General features: G+C 42.5%; 1 protein-coding gene across 4 annotated transcripts in view; it reads left to right on the forward strand.

The window, feature by feature from the left end:
- LOC139538596 (tissue factor pathway inhibitor-like) overlaps positions 1–22,663 on the forward strand; it is a 45,323-nt gene extending 22,660 nt beyond the window's left edge. The window contains exons 2-7 of one of the 4 annotated variants that reach the window (XM_071340800.1): positions 14,546–14,749; positions 18,794–18,970; positions 19,847–19,948; positions 20,637–20,693; positions 21,564–21,761; positions 22,073–22,499. In XM_071340800.1, coding sequence (XP_071196901.1) covers positions 14,546–14,749; positions 18,794–18,970; positions 19,847–19,948; positions 20,637–20,693; positions 21,564–21,761; positions 22,073–22,101 — 767 coding nt within the window. In that variant the 3' untranslated portion in view covers positions 22,102–22,499. Of the gene's footprint in view, positions 1–14,545; positions 14,750–18,793; positions 18,971–19,846; positions 19,949–20,636; positions 20,694–21,563; positions 21,762–22,072 lie in introns of all 4 variants that reach the window. The other 3 variants (XM_071340797.1, XM_071340798.1, XM_071340799.1) reach the window with 3 other exon arrangements.
- The last annotated feature ends 2,470 nt before the right edge of the window (positions 22,664–25,133 follow it).

Consider the following 25,133-nt stretch of genomic DNA (forward strand, 5'->3'; position numbering starts at 1 on the left):
CTGGCGCCCTGTGCTCTTCACAGATGAAAGCAGGTTCACACTGAGCACATGAGCGCATGTGACAGACGTGACAGAGTCTGGAGACGCCGTGGAGAACGTTCTGCTGCCTGCAACATCCTCCAGCATGACCGGTTTGGCGGTGGGTCAGTCATGGTGTGGGGTGGCATTTCTTTGGGGGGCCGCACAGCCCTCCATGTGATCGCCAGAGGTAGCCTGACTGCCATTAGGTACCGAGATGAGATCCTCAGACCCCTTGTGAGACCATATGCTGGTGCGGTTGGCCCTGGGTTCCTCCTAATGCAAGACAATGCTAGACCTCATGTGGCTGGAGTGTGTCAGCAGTTCCTGCAAGAGGAAGGCATTGATGCTATGGACTGTCCCGCCCGTTCCCCAGACCTGAATCCAATTGAGCACATCTGGGACAACATGTCTCGCTCCATCCACCAACGCCACGTTGCACCACAGACTGTCCAGGAGTTGGCGGATGCTTTAGTCCAGGTCTGGGAGGAGATCCCTCAGGAGACCATCCGCCACCTCATCAGGAGCATGCCCAGGCGTTGTAGGGAGGTCATACAGGCACATGGAGGCCACACACACTACTGAGCCTCATTTTGACTTGTTTTAAGGACATTACATCAAAGTTGGATCAGCCTGTAGTGTGGTTTTCCACTTTAATTTTGAGTGTGACTCCAAATCCAGACCTCCATGGGTTGATACATTTGATTTCCATTGATCATTTTTGTGTGATTTTGTTGTCAGCACATTCAACTATGTAAAGAAAAAAGTATATAATAAGAATATTTCATTCATTCAGATCTAGGATGTGTTATTTTAGTGTTCCCTTTATTTTTTTTGAGCAGTGTATTTTGTTTCTCAAAATGTTCTAACACTCCTCAAACAACAAAAGCACATTAGAAGAAAACAAAAACATTGGTGCTAGAAAAAAAAGAACAGAAAACATTGACTACATCTCGCCTTTGTGGGTCTGGTCATAAGACTTCATCCACATCACATGCGATGTTGTCTTGAGCTAGGCACCGTGGAAAGTATTGCCTGGCCGTATCCAGGCCTGGCGTGACCCCTGATCCATGTCTCCACAATCCTCCTCCATTGCCTGTGGAAGGGGTATGCGTTGGTGGGGCTGGCGATCATACACCTTCCAACGCCATGCAGAGAAGAATTTGTCAATAGGATTCAAGAACTGAGAGTATGGGGGGAGATTGAGTGCGATGAAAAGTGGGTGACCTGTGAAGCAATTGCGGACCACAGCAGCCCGGTGTAAACTAACATTGTCCCAGATGATAACGTACCTGGGCTCCTCTGGCCCCTGGTCATTAGGGATTAGTCTGTTGTCCAGAAATGTGTGCAGTGTTGTATGGGCCTAGGTTTGCATGATGGTGAAGGACTCCGTTTTGACTAATTGCCGCACACATTGTTATCTTGCCACCATCTTGTCCCGGAACGTTGATGATAGCACGGTGTCCGATGATATTTCTGCCGCGGCCCCTTGCTTTTGCAAGGTTGAAACCTGCCTCGTCCACATGTATTAGCTCATGATACACTGCATCTGCTTCTAGCTCCATGGCTCTCTGAAAGAGACAAGACAACAATTTAGCACAGTACGAAAAGACAGGGATCAGTCAATGTGATGTAGCACCATACACTTGCAGATCCAGTACCGATGATAGGATAGTATAGCTTACCTGCACATATTCATATCTCGGTTGTTTTACACGGTCTGAGTTTCTTTCGAAAGGGACTCTGTACTGCTGCTTCATCCTAATTCTATTGTGTTTCAGTAGACGAGACAGTGCAGAGTGACCCACTCTGTTGACGTTTTGGAATATGGTGTTATCTGCCATTATGTGGTCCTGCAGTTCTCTGAGTCTGCAGTTATTTGCAATGATCATATTTACAATGTGGGTCTCCTGCTCTGGGGTGAACAGTCAACCTCTTTCACCAGATACTGGTTTTCTTGCAGTTCTGTAAAAATATTTGAATGGTTTTAGTGATAGATCCTTCTCATTATGAAAGCAGTACATATTACTGTACCAGTAAGACTACAGCACTTATAGTTACTTACCGGTTCTCATTTCGTAAGTTCCGGATGATACCTGCAACAGTATAGGTGCTCAGATTTGGTTGAACCCGTTGCCCAGCCTCCCTCATGCACATCCCATGGTTGTCAAAATGGTCAACCACAGTCACTCTGATTTCATCAGTTATTGTGTTCCTGACTCCCCTTCCTCTTCCCCGTCCTCTCCTTCTCCCCCATCCTACTTCACCTCTTCCTTCTCCTCCTCGTCCTCCTGTTACTTCTTCACTTCCTCGTCCTCCTCTAGTTCTCACCCCTCTTACTCTCTGTCCACTATTGAACTCCATTGTTGTCCAAACCAAATGTTTACCTGTGGCCTATTTATAGTGTTCAAGCTCTGATTTGTAAGTGAACTCATTATCTAAAAGTGTTTTTACATGTGTCAATATGGAAAGGCAATTGGCGAAATAGTGTAGCAATGTAGAGACCAATGTTTACAGTTTTGCTAGAAGTGTGTAATTAAATTGCAACCTGAGTAAAGCAGTGAGTTGTGTTTACAGTTTTGCAAAAAGTGTGTTCTAAAACATTGGAACATTGCTGTGGGGACTTGCTTCTTTTCAGCCTCGAACATTAGTTTTGAGAGAGTGCATATATTTGTTCAAGACGGCTATCAATCGAAAAAGTAGAGCCAAGTCTTTGCAATCACAAAACATCTCCTCACATAAACCCTCAGCATTTAACGCTTGAGTCTGGATTGGCAGATTTAGCAAATGCACGCGCCGACAAAAGTTTTGAGGGTGAGAGAGAGACATCCGCACGAGCTCAGCCATCCACACAAAGAGACGCGTGCCATTATTATTTTCACACTGTGAGAAATTTTACAACATGACGTCACAATCACAACACAATCAGAACGATTGGGAACTATTTCACGCTGGGAAGATTTGTACATGACACAGGCCAGTCAATTTCTTCCACACCGATCTCGACAAACCATTTCTGTATGGAACTCGCTTTGTGCAGGGGGTATTGTCATGCTGAAACAGGAAAGGGCCTTCCCCAAACTGTTGCCACAAAGTTGGAAGCACAGAGTCGTCTAGAATGTCATTGTATGCTGTAGCGTTAAGATTTCCCTTCACTGGAACTAAGGGGCCTGGCCGAATCATGAAAAACAGCCCCAGACCATTAATCCTCCTCCACCAAACTTTACAGTTGGCACCATGCATTTGGGCAGGTAGCGTTCTTCTGGCATCCGCCAAACACAGATTTGTCCATTGGACTGCCAGATGGCGAAGTGTGATTCATCACTCCAGAGAACGCTTTTCCACTGCTCCAGAGTCCAATGGCGGCGAACTTTACCCCACTCCAGCCGACGCTTGGCATTGCGCTTGGTGATCTTAGGCTTGTGTGCGGCTGCTTTGCCAAAGAAACCCATTTCCTGAAGCTCCCGACGAACAATTATTGTGCTGACGTTGCTACCAGAGGCAGTTTGGAACTCGGTAGTGAGTGTTGCAACTGGGAACAGACGATTTTTACTCGCTACACGATTCAGTACTTGGCGGTCCTGGTCTGTGTACTTGTGTGGCCTACCACTTCGCGGCTGAGCGGTTGTTACTCCTAGATATTTCACATTCACAATAACAGCACTTACAGTTGACCAGGGCAGCTCCAGCAGGGCAGAAGTTTGAAGAACTGACTTGTTGGAAAGGTGGTTTCCTATGACGTTGCCACATTGAAAGTCATTGAGCTCTTCAGTAAGGCCATTCTACTGCCAATGTTTGTCAATAGAGATTACATAGGTGTGTGCTCGATTTTATACACCTGTCAGCAACGGGTGTGGCTGAAATAGCCGAATCCACTAATTTGAAGGGGTGTCCACACACCTTTTTGTATATACAGTTGAAGTCGGAAGTTTGCATACACCTTAGCCAAATACATTTAAACTCAGTTTTTCACAATTCCTGACATTTTATCCAAGTAAAAATTCCCTGTCTTAGGTCAGTTAGGATAAGCACTTTATTTTAGTGTATGTAAACTTCCGACTTCAACTGTATATTGAATGTGGAGTCCCTTTTTCCTAATTTGTATTGTTTGAATGTTGATAACCTGCATTGCTGAAAATAAGTACATATTGATCTTACCATTTAATCAAGAGCGCATTTACAGTGTGGATCGGTCTAAGGGTGACATCAGACAAAGCTCTTTCTGGGTTCCTATCTATTCCATCGGTTCTACAGTATAATCACGTCCTCTTCAAGGATGGACTCGTTGGTAGGCAGAAAACAACGTTTTCACATGGATACTGGATAGTGAATTGTGTCTTTGAAACTCTCAGATATTTCAGGTGCCTCTGACTTGTTTGCTTTGTACTTCAGATATCTCAGTCCAAAATCAGCACTATAACCTCATAGTAACCTCAAGTATACATTGGTTTACTTTAGAGACAGTAGCTGCACTTTTGGCTTGTTCTTTTACTTCAGGTATCGCTTGTACACTTGTTTCAGCTTTTTGTAAATGTTTCTTGTTGTAACTCAGGCTAAATAGCTGTGTCTATTTAGCACCTTTTTCTTAAGTTCTTAAATTCAAAGGGTAATAATTTAAGTGATGTCCTTGGATGTGCTAGCGGAGCCAACCGCTGAAAAGACTGTTACAATGTAGAGGTCCCACGATAGTCCCTCTCAGACTCACTTGGCAGACGGGAGACCTTTTTAACAAACAAACACAAACAATTACAAAGAGGTGATTACTCTGCTGATTGTTCAAGGTCTCCTGTGTGCATACAGTATACGAGCTTTGTGTTCTCTTGTTTTGTGAAAACACAACAATAATCCCCATGAAGATACCACCATGAAACCAATAATGATTTTCCCCACACACATATTCCAATTAAATAGTGTTATGAAAGGAAAGTGGTCAATTATCTGTATACAGTATAAATAATAAGTATGCTAACTATACCAAGCTTAAAGGTGCTACACATAGGGTATTTTAGAGTTTTTGCATTGTAATTAAAAAAAAGTTTAATCATTGTACCATATAAATCATTGTGAAATATATTTTCAATTACAACCAATATCATTTTTACAGCATCAAACAGCTGTAAAAACAATAACAAAATTGAAAATATATTTCACAGCGATTTAGATGGTACCATGATTCCCTACACTATTCAGCCTAGGTTGTGCGCTTTCTGCAAGCAATGTGCCCACTCTGACAATGAGAACAGTAAAAGACTGTAACAATAGTATATTGAATGCATTAACAGAAAGTATGGTTACCAAATCAACATTGTAGATTAGAAATTATGGGAATTAACGGTAAAGGTACTACTGGTGATACTGGTGTGCCATCGCCGCGGCCTCTGCAATGGATTCGTACACTGAGACAGGCATCAATTAAGATGTGCCATTAAAAAAAAACTGTACATGCTCAAAGAAAAAAATACTTGGTCGACTAAATGGGGTCATCCCTAGCCCATACAAATGCATTGAACAACAAATAGCACCCCCCCCCCCCCCTAAAAAACGAAAGGAAGTTTATTCTGAAGTGTCTGTCCTATACTTATTTTCCACCATTATTTGCAAATAAATTCATAAAAAATCCTACAATGTGATTTTCTGGATTTTTTTTCTTTCTCATTTTGTCTGTCATAGTTGAAGTGTACCTATGATGAAAATTACAGGCCTCTCTCATCTTTATAAGTGGGAGAACTTGCACAATTGGTGGCTGACTAAATACTTTTTTGCCCCACTGTACTGTACTTCCATTAATTCTTTTTTCAACTGGTACCCGGGCACCTTCAGTCGAGTCTTGTGAGGCCTATGGGTGTCCTAGAGCAAAACAACTGACATGTACATGTTCTTGAGAGTCTGACCATATTAGTGTGTAACCCAAACTCTTCGGACAGAAGTTGGCAGATTGGCTGTACCAACTTCCGATGAGCCCCAAGACGCTTGTGGGGGTTGAAGAGCAAAACGGAGAACACCATCGTGTCCGTGAGAGTCAAAATTGTTTGTAAGCCATTTGAACGATACAGGCAATTTTGTGAGAAAAAAGATTTTCGGGATGTCTCATGTTCTGTCAAACACCACTCTAGCTCTGTCACCTTGCACCGCAGATGCGGAAGTGTGACATAGGCAGATGTAGTGGATTGAGATGCATCCAATGATGCTTAATTTGTTATTATGCTAATTACATTTCAGCAGCTAATATATATATATCAATAAATCCCTGTATGCAAACACATTTCCCTTCTCTCTTTCTTGCATACAATACTACACTGAACAAAAATATAAACACAGCATGCTACAAGTTACAGTTCATAGCAAATCAGTCAAATTAAATAAATTCATTAGGCCCTATTCTATGGATTTCACATGACTGGGAATACAGATATGCATCTATTGGTCACATATACCGTAAAAAAATTTTTTAGGGTCGTGGATCAGAAAACCAGTCAGTATCTGGTGTGACCACCATTTGCCTCATGCAGCACGACACATCTCCTTCGCATAGAGTTGATTAGGCTGTTGATTGTGGCCTGTGGAATGTTGTCCCACTCCTCTTTAATAGCTGTGCGAAGTTGCTGGATATTGGTGGGAACTTGAACACGCTGTCGTATGCGTCGATCCAGAGTATCCCGGACATGCTCAATGGGTGACATGTCTGGTGACTATGCAGGCCATGGAAGAACTGGGACATTTTCAGATTCCAGGAATTGTGTACAGATCCTTGAGACAATCGGCCATGCATTATCATGCTGAAACATGAGGTGATGGTGACACATGAACGGCAAAACAATGGGCCTCAGGATCTCATAACGGTATCTCTGTGCATTCGAATTGCCATCGATAAAATGCAATTGTGTTTGTTGTCTGTAGCTTATGCCTGCCCAAACCATAACCACACCGGCACCATGGGGAACTCTGTTCACAACGTTGACATCAGCAAACGGCTCGCCCACACAATGCCATACATGCTATCTGTCATCTGCCCAGTACAGTTGAAACCAGGATTCATCCGTGAAGGGCACACTTCTCCAGTGTGTCAGTGGCTATCAAAGGTGAGCATTTGCCCACTGAAGTCGATTACGACTCCAAACTGCAGTTAGGTCAAGACCCAGGTGAGGACGGCAAGCACGCAGATGAGCTTCCCTGAAACGGTTTCTGACAGTTAGTGCAGAAATTCAAGGTGCAGCTGTGTAATGATCCTGCTGTTTAATCAGCTGATATTACACACCTGTCAGGTGGATGGATTATCTTTTCAAAGGAGAAATGCTCACTAACAGGGATGTAAACAGACTTTTATAGAAATATATGTTTTTTGTGCATATGGAACATTTCTTGGATCTTTCATTTCAGCTCAAAAAACATGGGACCAACACTTTACATGTTGCATGTATATTTTTGTTCAGTATTTAATTATGGTTGAACAAGGATTTCAATATGCCCCTATCAATGTCCTTACAAATGTAGCATATTCAATTTCCAAAGGAGATACTCATCAAATCAAAGTTTATTTGTCACGTGTGCTGAATACAACAGGTAGACCTTACAGTGAAATGCTTACTTACAGGCTCTAACCAATAGTGCAAAAAAGGTATTCGGTGAACAATAGGTAGGTGAAGAAATAAAACAACAGTAAAAAGACAGGCTATATACAGTAGCGAGGCTATAAAAGTAGCGAGGCTACTTACAGACACTGGTTAGTCAGGCTGATTGAGGTAGTATGTACATGTAGATATGTTTAAAGTGACTATGCATATATGATGAACAGAGAGTAGCAGTAGCGTAAAAGAGGGGTTGGCGGGTGGTGGGTGGGACACAATGCAGATAGCCCGGTTTGCCACTGTGCGGGAGCACTGGTTGTTCTGCCCAATTGAGGTAGTATATACATGAATGTATAGTTAAAGTGACTATGCATATATGATAAACAGAGAGTAGCAGCAGCGTAAAAATAGGGGTTGGGGGGTGGCACACAATGCAAATAGTCCGGGTAGCCATTTGATTACCTGTTCAGGAGTCTTGTGGCTTGGGGGTAAAAACTGTTGAGAAGCCTTTTTGTCCTAGACTTGGCACTCTGGTACCGCTTGCCATGTGGCAGTAGAGAGAACAGTCTATTTTTCGGGCCTTCCTCTGACACCACCTGGTGTAGAGGTCCTGTATGGCAGGCAGCTTAGCCCCAGTGATGTACTGGGCCGTACGCACTACCCTCTGTAATGCCTTGCGGTCAGAGGCTGAGCAGTTGCCATACCAGGCAGTGATGCAACCAGTCAGGATGCTCTCTGTTGCATCTGTAGAACCTTTTGAGGATCTCAGGACCCATGCCAAATCTTTTTCGTTTCCTGAGGGGGAATAGGCTTTGCCGTGCCCACTTCACGACTGTCTTGGACCATTCTAGTTTGTTGTTGATGTGGACACCAAGGAACTTAAAGCTCTCAACCTGCTCCACTACAGCCCCGTCGATGAGAATGGGGGCGTGCTCGGTCCTCCTTTTCCTGTAGTCCACAATATTCTCCTTAGTCTTGGTTACGTTGAGGGATAGACCCGGCCAGGTCTCTGACTTCCTCTCTATAGGCTGTCTCTTCGTTGTCGGTGTTCAGGCCTACCACTGTTGTGTCGTCTGCAAACTTAATGATGGTGTTGGAGTCGTGCCTGGCCATGTAGTCGTGGGTGAACAGGGAGTACAGGAGGGGACTGGGCACGCACCTCTGGGGAGCTCCAGTGTTGAGTATCAGTGGGGCAGATGTGTTGCTACCTACCCTCATCACCTGGGGGCGGCCCGTCAGGAAGTCCAGGATCCAGTTGCAGAGGGAGGTGTTTAGTTCGAGGATCCTTAGCTTAGTGATGAGCTTTGAGGGTACTATGGTGTTGAACGCTGAGCTGTAGTCAATGGATAGCATTCTCACGTAGGTGTTCCTTTTGTCGAGGTGGGAAATGGCAGTGTGGAGTGCAATAGAGATTATCTGTGGATCTGTTTGGACGGTATGCAAATTGGAGTGGGTCTAGGGTTTCTGGGATAATGGTGTTGATGTGAGACATTACCAACCTTTCAAAGCACTTCATGGCTACAGACGTGAGTGCTACGGGTCTGTAGTCATTTAGGCAGGTTGCCTTTGTGGTCTTGGGCATAGGGACTATGGTGTTCTGCTTGAAACATGTTGGCATTACAGACTTAATCAGGGACATGTTGAAAATGTCAGTGAAGACACCTGCCAGTTGGTCAGCACATGCCCGGAGCACACGTCCTGGTAATCCGTCTGGCCCCCGCAGCCTTGTGTATGTTGACCTGTTTAAAGGTCATACTCACGTCAGCTACAGAGAGCGTGATCACACAGTCGCCTGGAACAGCCGATGCTCTCATCCATGCCTCAGTGTTGCTTGCCTCGAAGCGAGCATAGATGTGATTTAGCTCGTCTGGTAGGCTCGTGTCACTGGGCAGCTCGTGGCTGTGCTTCCCTTTTGTAGTCTGTAATAGTTTGCAAGCCCTGCCACATAAGACGAGTGTCGGAGCCGGTGTAGTATGATTCAATCTTTGCCCTGTATTGACGCTTTTTCTGTTTTATGGTTCGTCTGATGGCATAGCAGGATTTCTTGTAAGCTTCCGGGTTAGAGTCTCACACCTTGAAAGCGGCAGCTCTACCCTTTAGCTCAGTGTGAATGTTGCCTGTAATCCATGGCTTCTGGTTGGGGTATGTACGTACAGTCACTGTGGGGACGACGTCCTCGATGCACTTATTGATAAAGCCAGTGACTGATGTGGTGTACTCCTCAATGCTATCGGAAGAATCGCGGAACATGTTCCAGTCTGTGATAGCAAAACAGTCCTGTAGTGTAGCATCTGCTTCATCTGACAACTTTTCTATAGACCGAGTCACTGGTGCTTCCTGCTTTAATTTTTGTTTGTAAGCAGGAATCGGGAGGATAGAGTTGTGGTCGGATTTACCAAATGGAGGGCGAGGGAGAGCTTTGTACGCGTCACTGTGTGTGGAGTACAGGTGATCTAGAATTTTTTTTCCTCTGGTTGCACATGTAACATGTTGATGGAAATTAGGTAGAACTGATTTAAGTTTCCCTGCATTAAAGTCTCCGGCCACTAGGAGCGCCGCCTCTGGGTGAGTGGTTTCCTGTTTGCTTATTTCCTTATACAGCTGACTGAGTGTGGTGTTAGTGCCAGCATCTGTCTGTGGTGGTAAATAAACAGCCACGAAAAGTATAGCTGAAAACTCTCTTGGCAAGTAGTGTGGCCTGCAATTTATCACAATATACTCTACTTCAGGTGAGCAAAATCTAGAGACTTCCTTAGATTTCGTGCACCAGCTGTTGTTTACAAATATGCACAGACCGCCACCCCTCGTCTTACCGGAGTGTGCTGTTCTATCTTGCCGGTGCAGCGTGTATCCCGCTAGCTGAATATCCATGTCGTCATTCAGCCACGATTCCGTGAAACATAGGATATTACAGTTTTTGATGTCCCGTTGGTAGGATATTCGTGATCGTACCTCGTCTAGTTTATTGTCCAATGATTGCACGTTGCCGAGTAGTATTGACGGTAACGCAGCTTTCCCACTCGCCTTTTTCGGGTCCTGACCAGGCATTCGGCTCTGTCGTCTGTACCTTCGTCGCTTCCTCTTGCAAATAACGTGGATGTCGGTGTTTGGAGGATGTCTTTTGGGTCTTGTTTGATGAAGAAAAAATATTTGTCTAATCCGAGGTGAGTGATCGCTGTCCTGATATTCAGAAGCTCTTTTTTTGCCATAAGATACAGTTGCAAAAACATTATGTACTAAATAAGTTACAAATAACACACAAAAAAACACATAATAGCACAATTGGTTGGGCGCCCGTAAAACTGCTGCCATTTCTTCCGGCGCCACATCGACTAGTGTCATCCAAGTCCCTTCCTTTGGGTTACACACTGGTCATCCTTGACAGCGATGCCGCAAATAACTCTTTCTGCCTCTTGTCAGGGATGTTTCTGGAGATGCCATATCATGGTAGAGCAGTTGCACTAAAGACAACCTACATTGAATCCAAACTCAAGCCCAATCCGGTCAAATGGGTTAAGTTATTGAGCAAAGTAGCTACAACATATGCGTCTGTTATTGCATCCCTAGTTGTCCCTATGGAAGAGAGAGAAACTATCTGAGCAACACTAATAAAAGAAATGCATGGTTTTTGTTGTAGAAAATTAAGCAAGGCTTTGCTTGCAGTTCCAGCAAACGAGACGACAATGAATGGGTTTGAAGTTAGCGGTCACTAAGGTGTCTGCTAATGAACCATGCTTTTCTGAGCCTCGTGGAGAGCCAAGCACTTAATATCAATGGAAGTGGTAACAGTGTACTCCATGTAGAAAACACTTCACCCAGGCTCCTTTGATCTGTTTTTTGGGATCTCGTTTGGAAAGAGCTTGAGGCATCTTTTATCTCTAATGTGAAGTGAGATAAGCCTTCTTCTATAGCAACCACAGGATGCTTGTGATTATGAGGTCATAATTAGTCGCCTCTGAAAGGTATCCTTTAATTTGTGTGAGATTTTCTCAAGGACCCATGACTCGTGTTCTGTCATCACCGTTATCTCCTTGTATTATCTTCCTTTTCTAATACTCTGATTCATAGTTGAATGGTGCTTGTCACCTATTTATTTCTGAGCCTCTCTTCCTGCCTCTCCTCAGCCCATTTCTGTCTTGCTCTCTCTACTTCATGCTCTTTCTCCCCTCTCTTCTCTCTCTCAACCTTACAGGGAAAGCTGAACCAAACTCCTACATCTTGGAAATTCATTGGAAATGACCATGGCCTGTTGCTCTGTTATCTTTTTAGGCTTTGTTTGCACAGCCAGGGATGATGTGCCCTTTACTTTATATACTGTCATTACAGTGATCACACCCAACTTTGCCTACCTTATGACTAGGATGAAAACCTCTCTTGCAACATTTGGTCACGTAAATAAATTGTGGTGACACTTGAACCCTCCGTCATAAGGGCGACATAATCGCTGACTCATGTTACTATCAGTTGACCTACCCTTACTTCTTGACATTACAGTTAGACTTACGTCTTCATCCACACGATTCATTTTGTTTTGATAATGGTGACTAATTTGGACTTGGGACTACTTGGAACAATCACTTGGACACACCTTTTAAACCAATCCAATTTGTATTCAATTTATCATGTTATGGGATTATAATATAGTATGCCCTCACATTGTTGATCTTGAATGATGTTTGTTTTTCAGGCCTGACAAATGTCAAGTCTCCTATCTCAATGAAATTAACGCTTCCTTCCCCCTGACATTTCTCTAAACAAGCTACGACTGAGCCTCTACTCGGAGCAATCTGCCCGTTTTCTTCGTTACCAAGAAGTTAGGCTCACCACCAGTGTTGAGTAATTGGTACGTTTTGTGCCAGGCTCTACAGTACATGTATTGGAGTGAGCTGAAAACGCTGATCTATTGGTTGGCGTCAACCAGGCTTTTGTTGATGTATTGTGGGAAGATGAACATAAATAGCCCCAACTCATTGGCATTCAGTGCAAGGGTACATTGGTCCACTCTTGAGATGCAGACATACTTTGAGAGGGAGGGAGGGTGGAAGGGGAGAAATGAGAAGGGGTCTGAAAAATAACTTATGTATGCACTGTACTGTCAAATGAGGTCATTTGGTGAAGTTTCACTTGATTTTCACGATATGTCCAATTGTTTTATTTCAAATAATGAATAGTTTGATTAGGTAGAACACAACTTGTTTACAGTTACTGTGCACCAAGGCTAACTTTTTTCAAGTTTCTAAGATCATAATTTTATGGAAAATAGTCTCTGGTACAATAACAATGATTTTCTTTTTTATTCAGATCAAGTTTTTAGTTCCCCAACATTTGAGGCGATACGGTTGTCTCTAGGAGTGTTGTTTTTTGGATGGCCCACATTAGCAAGGCTGGACATTGGACAATAAGTGAAGGAAATACATACGGTCTGTTGTACAGTATTTCTCTTGGCCTCACCAGGCAGATAAAATCAATAGGAACATGCTGTTTTCTCTTTCCTCTTTGGGAAGACTTGTCCTCGCTTATTACACATCTTTGAAAAAACAAGCTGTTTTCCCAGTATCCACTTAAAACAAGCACGGTGGAACATGAGCAGTCTCTTTTTTACTTTTCATAGATCTTAGGACAGACAAGCGAAGTGACTCCTGTTGCACCCAGGGTGGTGCTGTATAGGCTTTGAGGGAAACAAGGCATGAACTTGTCGTTATTGCCCTGTGCAGTTTATTTAGGGATTCTAAGGACAGATACATGTTTATAACAGCCAAAGAGGGCCTAGTGGTACAGAGACGAAGACAGAATGTGGATTGCCTGCCTGCTGTGTAATTATCCCCTGGATGGGCCGCTTCTCTCTCTGGTTATCTGCCCGGACAAAGGAATGTAAATGAAAAATATCTGGAGTCATACTCTGAAAACATTTAATCTCCCCTGCAAAAGCAAACCGCCATAAACCCAGAGGTTTGCGTATTTGATTAGTGTTCCCGGCCTCGTTACAAGAAGGAATTGTATCCGTGGAAGAGGTGGCAGATTGGAATGCCACGCCTGTGTTCTCATTAGCAGCAGGCTGTCGAGAGGGTATTTGTTAAGACAGCTGACCTGCTGTGGGCTGGCTGGGGCCTGAGCAACATGGTGGGGTTGTGGAGTCTGCAGGTGTTGCTGGGCAGGGAATCCCGCAGCAATTAATAGTTGTCAGGCTGTTTGCTATCAAAACAACCCTCACAAACAAAGCGACACACACTGGATGACTGTTGATGTTTGACATAAGATAGAGGGGTATCGATCTTGAATGTCACGTTGCAGTTGTTTGAATCATTATATGTGTGACCAGCTGTATATGATAGAAGGTAGCCTTAAGCAAACAGAGGGGCCAACTAGCCTGATCTACAATGTGTGGAAAAGGAAAACCCAGTCCCTTTTGGCAGATGAAGATCAGGATGTTGAAGGTTAAGTAATCCAACCACTGGAAAGCAGGCTGTCATTCAACCCCCCCATACCTGATCTTTCACAGCGGGCTGAATCTAGCCCCAGACTGAGATGGTGATTTAACATCTTGATGGCTTGCTGTGAAGATGCTACAGTGTTTTGATACTATTCCAAGTCATCTGTTCCCATGTTTTGTAGAACACGTGGTATGTGCGTTTAGTGGAATGCATTTAAAAATCACCGTGAAAGTCTCAGCTATACTTTTTAGGGTTTTGTTGAATACTTGAGAATTCTGTACATGTTGAATTCTATTCAGGATTGTTGAGAGTTACCAGCGAGGCTGTAATGTCAAATAATTTATCCAAACGCAGCGAGGGGTCTTGAACTACTAAAATTGGAGTCGTTTGGAATGTACCAGAGAAGTTCTAACCTAGTCCAAAGCCTCAGGTTTAAGCACAGCGATGACCTAAATTACACCAGAGCATTTCCATGAATTCTGTGAATCTGTGCATGGCTGTATGCCAACTTTGGCTTTCTTCCTTTCATAGCAGATGGAGCCCAGCCCGAGCTCTTCATTTTCCACGAGTTGTGTGCCCTAAAGAAGGATGAAGGGCCCTGCGAGGCGTTAAAGGAGCGCTTCTATTTCGAAATTGACACGGGCCGCTGCGAGTCCTTCAAGTTCGGTGGCTGCAGAGGCAACGCCAACAATTTTGAGACCTTGGAAGCGTGTGAGGGAATGTGCCTGGTGTCTGGTGAGTTGTTGGACCCTTTCTCTGATTTCTCTGCTGGTCAAATGTGAAAATGTGACTGTTGATATGTGAAAAATGCTTCCTTTTTCTACCAGGAAACATTCTGCATATTCAGAGCGACACTTGTTATTTTTTTTTTGACACCTGAAGCAAGCATACATATTTGTTTGGATATGTACCTTTTGTAGTTTGTACTTGCTTTACCTTGTTCCCTGGTCAACTTATTCCCTGGTTACTATGTTATTGGTTTGAGTCCTCTTCAAGACAATCATCAGCCATGTTACCAATCTATCAAAATAGATTAGACATTATCTTTGAGACAATAAACACAATGACATCATTGACGTAGTTGCTTTAGAATGCAGGTTTTATTGAATGATAGTAAGTAGTTCCCAGTGTCCTATCATATGTTAAAATTAGCAATATAGTTTTAGTGCTTTATGGTTTTGGGAGGAACGCTATCATTGTTTTCACTTTGATAAGACTGTCAGACCAAACATTTACTCACAAACACATTCCCATAATGCACCCAGTGCCATTTCAAAGAAATGTGGATGTTTTTCTATTAAACTATCAGCCAAATCTATTGGCAAGACTGGGACAATAACGCTGTTGGCTGATTGGCTACGTGTACAGCAAATGATTCAGTGTTAAAAACACTGAAAGAGTGGGACCATATACACCAGCGTTTCCCAAACTCGGTCCTCGGGACCCCAAGGGGTGAACGTTTTGGTTTTTGTTAGTGATGGGGAAACTAAGCTTCCTGAAGCCATTGAGCATTTCCAGCCAATTGTGTCATAGGTTCATTACGCGAGGCTTTGAGCAACATTGTTTACACTAGTAGAACCTGCTGGTGAAAATAATTTAGAACAGCCAAATTATTATAGATGACGTCACACACGCAGGACAGCCTTTTTGTCTTCTACCGAAACCAATCAGGTGGTTGTTTGAAAAAATGAATCTTTGGATGTCATTGATCACATGCTTCTAATAAAGTCATATAAGCATCGGGATACTGCTTCAAATTTCGTAATTTCGACGAATGCCTCATCGCGCCGGTATCAAACGTAACATCACTATTTCCCCCCCCCTAACACTACACAGCTGATTTACAATTATGAAAGGCTGATGATTAGTTGATTATTTGAATCAGCTGTGTAGTGCTAGGACAATAACCAAAACATGCACCTCTTGGGGTCCTGAGGACCGAGTTTGGGAAACCCTGACATACATACTGGAACCAGTGTTAAATTAACACACTACTTAGTGCAGTGGTTTCCAACTCCGGTCCTCGTTTACCCCCAACAGCACACATTTTTTGTTATAGCCCCGGACAAACATACCTGATTCAACTCATTGAGGGCCTGATGATTAGTTGACATGTTGAATCAGGTGTACTTGTCCAGGGCTACAATAAAAATGTGTACGCTTAGGAGTAATCGAGAACTGGAGTTGGGAACCACTGGTTTAATGTAAAACCTATTTGAATACTTCCCAGAGTGCTTTACCTTTCGAGTGAATTGTAGAGTTACCACCCATGTCTATTTGTTAGTGACAGAGATCCTAAGTGAATGTTGTCATAAAAATTTAAAAATTAAATATATATAATGCAGCACAATACCAAAAGTGTTTCATAAGGCCTTACTTTGAAGGCCAAGCTTTACTCTAATACAAGGGCCTGAACCTCATACACAGCACATCGAACCAAAACCACTCATTGGTGTAACATAACCCCACCGTTGGTGTTAATAACCATAGTTGAATCAAAACCACACCCATCGTTGTCATATTTCTAGCATGCTCTACTGCAGATAGATTTTTTTTCAAATTGTTTTTGCATGTATATTGATTGATTGATTTATCTTATGCTACATAAAGATAAATAACATACCTTTTCTAAACTAATCCAATCAGTTAGATTTTTTTGCATCCCTTACTGAAATGGTTGTTCCAGTTTGAATGGCGTACGTAAACAAACAGTTCTTAAAAATGTTAAGGGTCCTGAACAGTCATTCTGAAAGTTACTTTTTCTCTCATGGCTAACTACCAGGAAGTTTGAAAAGACAGGCTGTGGGTGGGGAGCTCATATTTTTGAGCTCGCCTTGACTGACAGCTCTTTGAAACGCCTATGTCAAGCAACTTGGATGCAGTGAGCAGTGTTGCAGTAATATAATCTCAAACAAAGTTGGTGATACACAAAGCAACTCAAACATCGAAATCGCATCAATGATATACAGTGACTACGGAAAGTATTCAGACCCCTTCCCTTTTTCCACATTTTGTTACGTTACAGCCTTGTTTTAAAATGGATAACATTATATTTTTTTCTTCATCAATCTACGTCTGGAAGAAACCTGGCACTGTCCCTACGGTGAAGCATGGTGGTGGCAGCATCATTATGTGGGGATGTTTTTCAGTGGCAGGGAATGGGAGACTAGTCAGGATCGAGGGAAAGATGAATGGCGCAAAGTACAGAGAGATCCTTTATGAAAACCTGCTCTAGAGCGCTCAGGACCTCAGACTGGGGCGGAGGTTCACCTTCCAACAGGACACAGTGGCAAGAAAAAGTATGTAAACCCTTTGGAAATGTTTAGATTTCTGCATAAATTGGTCATAGAATTTGATCCAATCTTCATCTAGGTCACAACAATAGACAAACACAGTCTGTTTAAACTAATAACACACAAACAATTATGTTTTCATGTCTTTATTGAACACACCGTGTAAACATTCACAGTGCAGGGTGTAAAAAGTATGTGAAACCTTTGATTTAATAATTGGTTGACCCTCCTTCAGCAGTATTCTTGGGATGTCTGGTGTGAACTGCTCTCTTGGGGTCAAGCCACAGCATCGCAATTGGGTTGAGATCAGGACTCTGACTGGGCCACTCTAGAAGGCATATTTTCTTCTGTTGAAGCCATTCTGTTGTTGATTTTACTTCTGTGTTTTGGGTCGTTGTCCTGTTGCATCACCCAACTTCTGTTGAGCTTCAATTGGCGGACAGATAGCCTTACATTCTCCTGCAAAATGTCTTGATAAACTTGGGAATTCATTTTTCTGTCAATGATAGCAAGCTGTCCAGGCCCTGAGGCAGCAAAGCAGCCCCAAACCATGATGCTCCCTCCACTATACTTTACAGTTGGGATTAGGTTTTGATATTGGTGTGCTGTGCCTTTTTTTCCCTCAACACATAGTGTTGTGTGTTTCTTCCAAACAACTCAACTGTAGTTTCATCTGTCACAGAATATTTTTCCAGTAGCACTGTGGAACATCCAGGTGCACTTTTGCAAACTTTATGTACAGCCAGTTTTTGCTTTCTTATTATGGGGCATTGTGTGTAGATTGATGAGGGGGAAAAACTATTTAATCCATTTTAGAATAAGCCTGTAATGTAACAAAAGGTGGAAATAGTCAAGGAGTCTGAATACTTTCCGAATGCACTGTATCTGCTTAGTTCTTATCACATGCTTCATCGACACTAGAGCATTTGACTATGGCTCCAGTAAGATGTTCAACTCAGCATCTCTGCACCTCCATTTCTCCTCAATGTAATGTGGTGTATTTTTCCCCTCTCTCTCTCTCTCTCTCTCTCTCTCACTCTCTCTTTCTTTTTCTGTCTGCAGTCAATTCACCTTTCTCTCCACATCTATTTTACATCTATCTATTCATGACTGTGTCAGCAGCCCACACTATCTTCCTCCATGCCTAAGTATGTCTTCTCTCTCTACCTTTCTCCATCTTTTCAGTCAGTCTCTCTAGCACTCCAGTCTTAATGCCACCACTTTTTTTCTATTATTCACAATTTCCCTTGAAATCAATTGACTGGGTGCCAAGGGTCCTTAGTGTAGATTTGTATTTTATTTCAGTGAACAGGATGTCTCATTAGCCCATTCCCTATACTGCACTTTTTCACATTTCCCAGCTATCATCTTTTCAAATGACCCAGTTGCTAGTACCCATTTCTCCCCTTTTCAGTTTCTCAATCATGTTCTCTCTCTCTCTGCCCTCTCCATCTCTCTTTGTCCATCTCCCGCCATCTCTCTCCAGCTGACAAGAGTCCCTGTCACCTGGATGAGGCTCCGGGGCCATGCCGCGGTCTGGTGACGCGCTACTTCTTTGACAGCCAGAGCCAGGCGTGCAAGCACTTCTACTACGGAGGCTGCTTCGGCAACGCCAATAACTTTAAGAGTATGAAAGAGTGCCAGGCCAGGTGCCAGAACCCAGGTAGTGCATCGGCATCGAAAACTGCCCTTCAAAACACTGCATTACACCCAAGTAGTCTAAAAGGGACCAACCAATCATATGGTTTGCGAGAAAGATTTGATCAGTGAGGCTAATCAATATTTTCAAATGTAAGGAAAAAGGTTTTGGACTTATGGCCGTAGCAGCACTATCAAGGCTTCTTTTAATAGAAATGTGCTAGGGGAGTATATTACTTCTCCAAAGTGCATTTATGTCATTTTTGTGATGCCTGGGCTTTTAGGCAGTCATACCTCTTCAAAAGACCAAATACCCACAGGAGATAAGTCATTTCAATGTAGTTGACCAGTCGATATTGCTCTACCTTGCAAATTATCTTGTTGATGGATTTTTTTCAAACCATCAAGTCATGCTTCATCTTCATTTTGCATTTAGATCGTTTTTTTTGGCCTTTTGAGCATAGTTAATTATTTTTGTCCGATTTGAATGAATTTAAATTCATTTATTTACTGCATTTGTCAAAGAAAATAACGGATAAATTGTTCTACTGTGACCAACGCTAGCTGGCAGTCTATGTTAATATAAATGGACAAACAATGTAAAAAAAACAATATTGACGACAACTCAAAGATAATTACATTTTCATTCTGTATCAGAATCCCTAATCCATCTTCATTGGGCTCAAATGAAGGCTTGGGCTCATATTTTTTCTCTTTAATAAATCTGAATCCATAAGTATAATAACTTCTGTATGTTGTACAGTATGTCATATTACAATAGTTCCTCGGTAAACAGGTTTTAACAATAGAGTAGTAAACTGTTTGTATTATATTACATTTCTATTACATGCTGTTACTTATTATGTAAGTAAACTCTAACCATGTTTTGGTTTCATGGCAGAAAACACCAATGTGGCCCCTAAATTGGATGTGACTCCTATATTGGAGGTCACCATCCCAAAACCCACTAGTAAACCTAATGTACAACCTGTCAAAGTAACTGGTAAGACAATGTTTATGTATTTTTATTTCTTAAACAAATGTTAGCTCTAGTAATTGATTAAAGAAGACAATTAATTGTGCAGTAGCACCAAAGATATTTCAGGCAGGCCTAATCTGATTTAACAAAATGGATGTCTATAAACATAACCATATATTGATCTAATGTTTCAATAACCAGACAGAAAGTCATTGTTTCATTTGTGCATTCATTTTGCATGTAGCCCTACAGTACTTCTTTATGATACTACTGTACATAGCGTCAGTATATTAAACTGTTTGTCCAAGAAGCTTTTCATTTTCCCAGCATGCCAGTCTGCCCATTCTGTCAGCCCTTCTGATTGGCAAGGCCAGGAAAGTGGGGTTGTGGGGTCTCTGAAGACTATGAACCACAGACACTAAGTGGAAGGGCTGCTATCCTGTCAGCTCTGTTTAAGAGAATTCTGAGGGAGGGAGGAAAAAGCTGAGGGAGAAGTTTTATAGAGATAGTAGAAATGACAACACCTTGTACACTTGTGGAACTGTATTGCTACAGTATATATCTCTTCTGTCATGGTGAGTTGATATTAACTCCTAAGTTAACTACAGTATCACAACTTCTAATACTGGTAAAAGGAAAAAATGCATGCTCCACCATGCTCCAGTCTCATATTGAAAGCAGCATGTGAATGCTGAGTATTCCTCTTTTTCAGGGGAGTTTGCTTTAAGCGCCTCACACATGCAGCAGAATCATCAACACCAGGCCACAGGTTAGTACTGTAACCCAGGAATGCAGTCATTTCTCATGTGTACTATTGCACACATACCATGCTGCAACTGCAATAGCTAGGTGAGAGGGACAGTACTTTTATATGCACCATTTCAGAAGCAGTTAGGTAAACAAACGACAACTTATAAAGGCAGCATATCGCCCACCATACCTCCTTCTTCCATGTAACACTGATTCACTGCTATTAAAATGGGAGTGTATGGTGCATGAGGAGTGAGTAAGTACTCATAGACCACCACTGTCTGATACAGAGGTCACAACACAGTAAAAAGGGGGCACAGGGAGTCTGCCATCCCTCAGTCACAGACAAGTAGTTATGATTCATGTTACAAAATTCCACCCAGGTCAGTGAATTCAGGAAAGGAGTGTTTCTGTATTCGTATTTGTCATTCCAGTGAAGTGATGTAGGATACTTACAGTACTCCCGTAACCCAAGGCTGACATCTTGTGGCTTTTCCACAGTTTCACTCTTGAGGTAGTAAAAACAATGTTTCCTTTGTTGAGGTAAATTTCAAATGTAAAAGAAAAAGTAGTAGAATCAAGTACCCACTGGGTACAGATCTCTATTCCATGTTAGTTCAGTGTAATTTCATTGAAATTGTGTGGAAATAACCTTGTTTCTGCCAGTGTGTGCCCAGTGGGTAGTCACTTTTACAGTAGATTACCATTAACCTCATTTCCATAAAGCTAAAATATATATATATTTTTTTATTAAAGTATGTTCTATCGGAGTTGCATTGGCCATGTAGCCTACACACTTTCTTTAGTGTTATAAAATGTGTCTTTGGTATTATGGAGTCATTGTTGTACGTAATTTCAGTTTACTATTGCCTTTGTGTAATTCTTTCAGACTTCAGTCCTCCAGAGTTCTGTCTCAGTACCAATAACAAGGGCACGATGTGTGACGGAGAGGAGAGGAGAACGGGAAGGAGATATGTGTACAACCCCAAGACAAAGAGATGTCATTGGTTGCGTAACAGGAGCTGTGGGGGCAACAAGAACAACTTTGTCCTCAAGAGACACTGCATGAAGATGTGTGTGAAGCCGAGTAAGATCCAAGTTACCGTTTTCTCCAATACCGGTCCTATAGAGCTACTGGGTGTGCAGGCTTTTGTTCCCACCCAGCATTAGCACACCTGATTCAAATGATCAACATCCAGACTGAAGACCATGACTAGTTGATTATTTGAAACAGGTGTGTTAGTGCCACACTTGTTTCACTCTTTGACCTTTCGTTTAAACATCACGTGTTTTTGCTAAATAGCATTTACCTTAAGAATGCAATGTTTGTTTCTTGACTAGTGCCATAGAGAAGTGTTTGAAAGATTGCAACTTGTCATTTGTGTTTTCCATTTCCAGATCCCACTCACAAAAGACCATCAGGATAAAGAAGAACACCAACATCTTATTTCAAACTGTCTAAATCAAGGCCTTGTATTAAATCATTCTTACACTACTTTTTAATTACACTTTATCTATATGGTTCTTATTTGACGGTGGTATTATGTTGTAGTTTTACAGCAATTGTATAAAAGGCTTGTTTTGGCCTATTATGTAATTTTGTTATTTTAACCTTTTAGCTCTTTGTATGAGGAGTGGTTTTGTAATATCAAAATTGTAGACATTTTCTTCCCTGTCACATCCTAAAAAATGGTATATCATTGTGATGTTTTTCCTGAGGACACCAGACAAGTTTGTTTTTATTGACAAATGATTAACATTAAGGAACCCAATAGCACTGCACTGCCCATGAAATATCACTACTATAAAGCTCAATCTCTATCAATTACATTATCAGTGTAATTATTTAATCCCAGGTTAAGATCATTCCTTCATGTGAGTAATGTCTTACCATGGAAAAAATGCACATTACATTTTTTTTAACATAGTTGGAAAGAACATATATAATCAACGAATTGGAGCCTAAATAAAATGTTGCGTAGTCATCCACATTGCACTTCTGGATATTTTAATTCTGTTCAAAGCCCCCTTTTATATTGCAATATGTATGCTATTGGAATTTACTCATCTAATAAGTCTGTTATTCAGACACAAGGGGGCAGTGTTGTATTATCAGAATAGGCTAACATTTCCATATCGTAGACGCTATACAGGATCCTTAACCCTAACCTCAACCGTAACCCTTACCTTAAAGGTCATGAACAGTGAAAAATCATGTTTTTCATTAAATTGGATGACATTTGGATGAAACCAGATAAAAGAATGATGAAAATGTGAAAAATGAATGTTGCTTCTACAAAGTTTGATCATAAAGTTACTGGTCCCCTCCCCATGTCAAACACTTGGATTCAGGAGGCAGTTTTATTAAGGGGATAGGGTGGCATCACCCTAACTCACATTTTAATACACTAATGGTAACATGATATTTACCTAATTTAAATAAGTACTGCCTTGTAACCAACATAGGAGAAGGTGTGCTTGCAGAGGGTTTTGGTTTACATAGCTACTCTACTGGTGCCAGAATTTGACTGTAGGGTGTTAGCAAATATAATTAAAAGCTTACCTTATTCATCTGTGGCGAAGATACTAATACTGTGTTTCCCCTTTCATCTGTGTCTGGCGTTAACTAGTTACTGGCTAGCTAGGTCTTCAGCCAGCATGGAAAGAAAGAGGGGACGGATCGTTCAAAACTTAAACGCAGTTGTCAAGTCAGCACATCCGTCTGTGCTGCTGAAAACCACGTCACAAGAGACCTACCAAACGGGAGATGTATAAAAATAATTAACATCATACTTTGATCTGGTTTCCTTCAAATATCATCCAATTTCATGATAAACAGGACCGTTAATAACCAGACTTGAGCTGAAACCACTGCCATCATTATATTTCCCAGCATGCTCTATTGCAGGTTGATTTTAGGAATTGTTTGTTTCAATATCTATGTTTTTGCATGTGCATTGATTGAACAATTAAACTTATATTTATTAAATGTAAATGATATAAATATGAATTGATTTAATACCTTGCTTTAAGCTTTGCCCTGCCGGCATAGGAATTGGGGCAGGTTTTAAAGAAGTGGCCCCCTTCCCCACTCAGGTTGCAGGGTCATGTTACAGATTCTGCAGGCGATGGCCGTGCAGGCTGCGCCCAGAAGGACAAGTTGGCCGCAGTTCCTGCATCGTTTGGGCATACCATGTAGTGGACGGAGCATGATGGTACTGGGAGATGTTAGACTCCACCCACTCCTGTTGGGTCTGGTTCAACTGAACCAGCCATTTTCGTGCCCCAGTCCAGACATTGTCTTCGTCCAGGACCCTCCTAGCCACTGCCTTGAGTGGCAAAATGGTGTAAACCGAACTTCTATGTCATACTCTTGGATGCTTTTGTTGTGGAATTGGACTGTTACTATATACTTATGATTCTGTCTGAGAGTGTAATTACTGTGAAATGGGACCTTTTATCTTTACAATTTCTATATTTTAATCTAAACTGTTCTAGTAACCGGGGGATCTTGAAACTGGCTTCAAATGATTCCTGGTCCTGGGGGTTTCACCAGGCAGTTCTCAAAGCCCATACCTCTCTGTAGAACTGCCCTGCTGAATTCCAGGCGGGTCATGGTTTCTGGTCTGGCGGTTGTTATTGCTGCTCAAGTTGCTCCAGCTGCTCCCCAGCAATTGGCGGCGCTCCGTCCTTGGCAGCCTCCTCGATGGGGATTAGTGCCAGCCTCACCGCGTTGTAGCTGTGCATCACTCCTGGGTTCATCCCGGTCATTTTGTTCAGGTTGGGTGGGGGGGTTTTGAAGAAGGAGGGTGTTGATCTACTCTGGTCCTGCAGGGGGAGGAAGGACAAACCTCAGATTGAGCAGACACACCTGGAAGCCTGTGACCTTTATGTCAATGGAGGCACTCCTTTGTGGTCTGCTCACTCCAGGCATTAGTTGGTGTCTTTGATCCTTTCTTCACGCCTCTGGTTCTGGTGGTGATACTGTCTGGTCTTTTCTCTCTTTCTGTTGGTCTTCTGCTGGTTCTGGTCAGGTCGGTGGTTGCCTAAGGAGGGCAGATGTAAAAAAGAAAAAAAGAAAAAAAGAAAGGCAGGGGAGGAGGGCTGCAGGCCAAGGGTAGAGGGAGTAAGGCCCGCCTCGGCAGCACTCTACTCGCCTCAAGGCCTGCAGTCTGTCATTTCCTCCACAGGCAGCTGGTCTGGTGCTGGGGTTTGGGGTGGTCCATGGAGTCGGGTCAATCCGCTGTCAAGACGCAGTTACATTTTCGTCTTCCCCAGTCCTTCCAGCAATTCCAGCCTTGTCCGCTGGACCAGTGAGACTGCGCCAGCCGTGGTCAAGACACCGTTACCTTTGCTGCCTCCTGGTCCGTCCAAAGAAAAGGATAATGAGAGAGAGGATATCAAATCAAGTTTATTTTATATAGCCCTTCGTACATCAGCTAATATCTCGAAGTGCTGT

Source organism: Salvelinus alpinus, chromosome 14, assembly GCF_045679555.1.
Source record: "Salvelinus alpinus chromosome 14, SLU_Salpinus.1, whole genome shotgun sequence".
Lineage (NCBI taxonomy): Eukaryota > Metazoa > Chordata > Actinopteri > Salmoniformes > Salmonidae > Salvelinus > Salvelinus alpinus.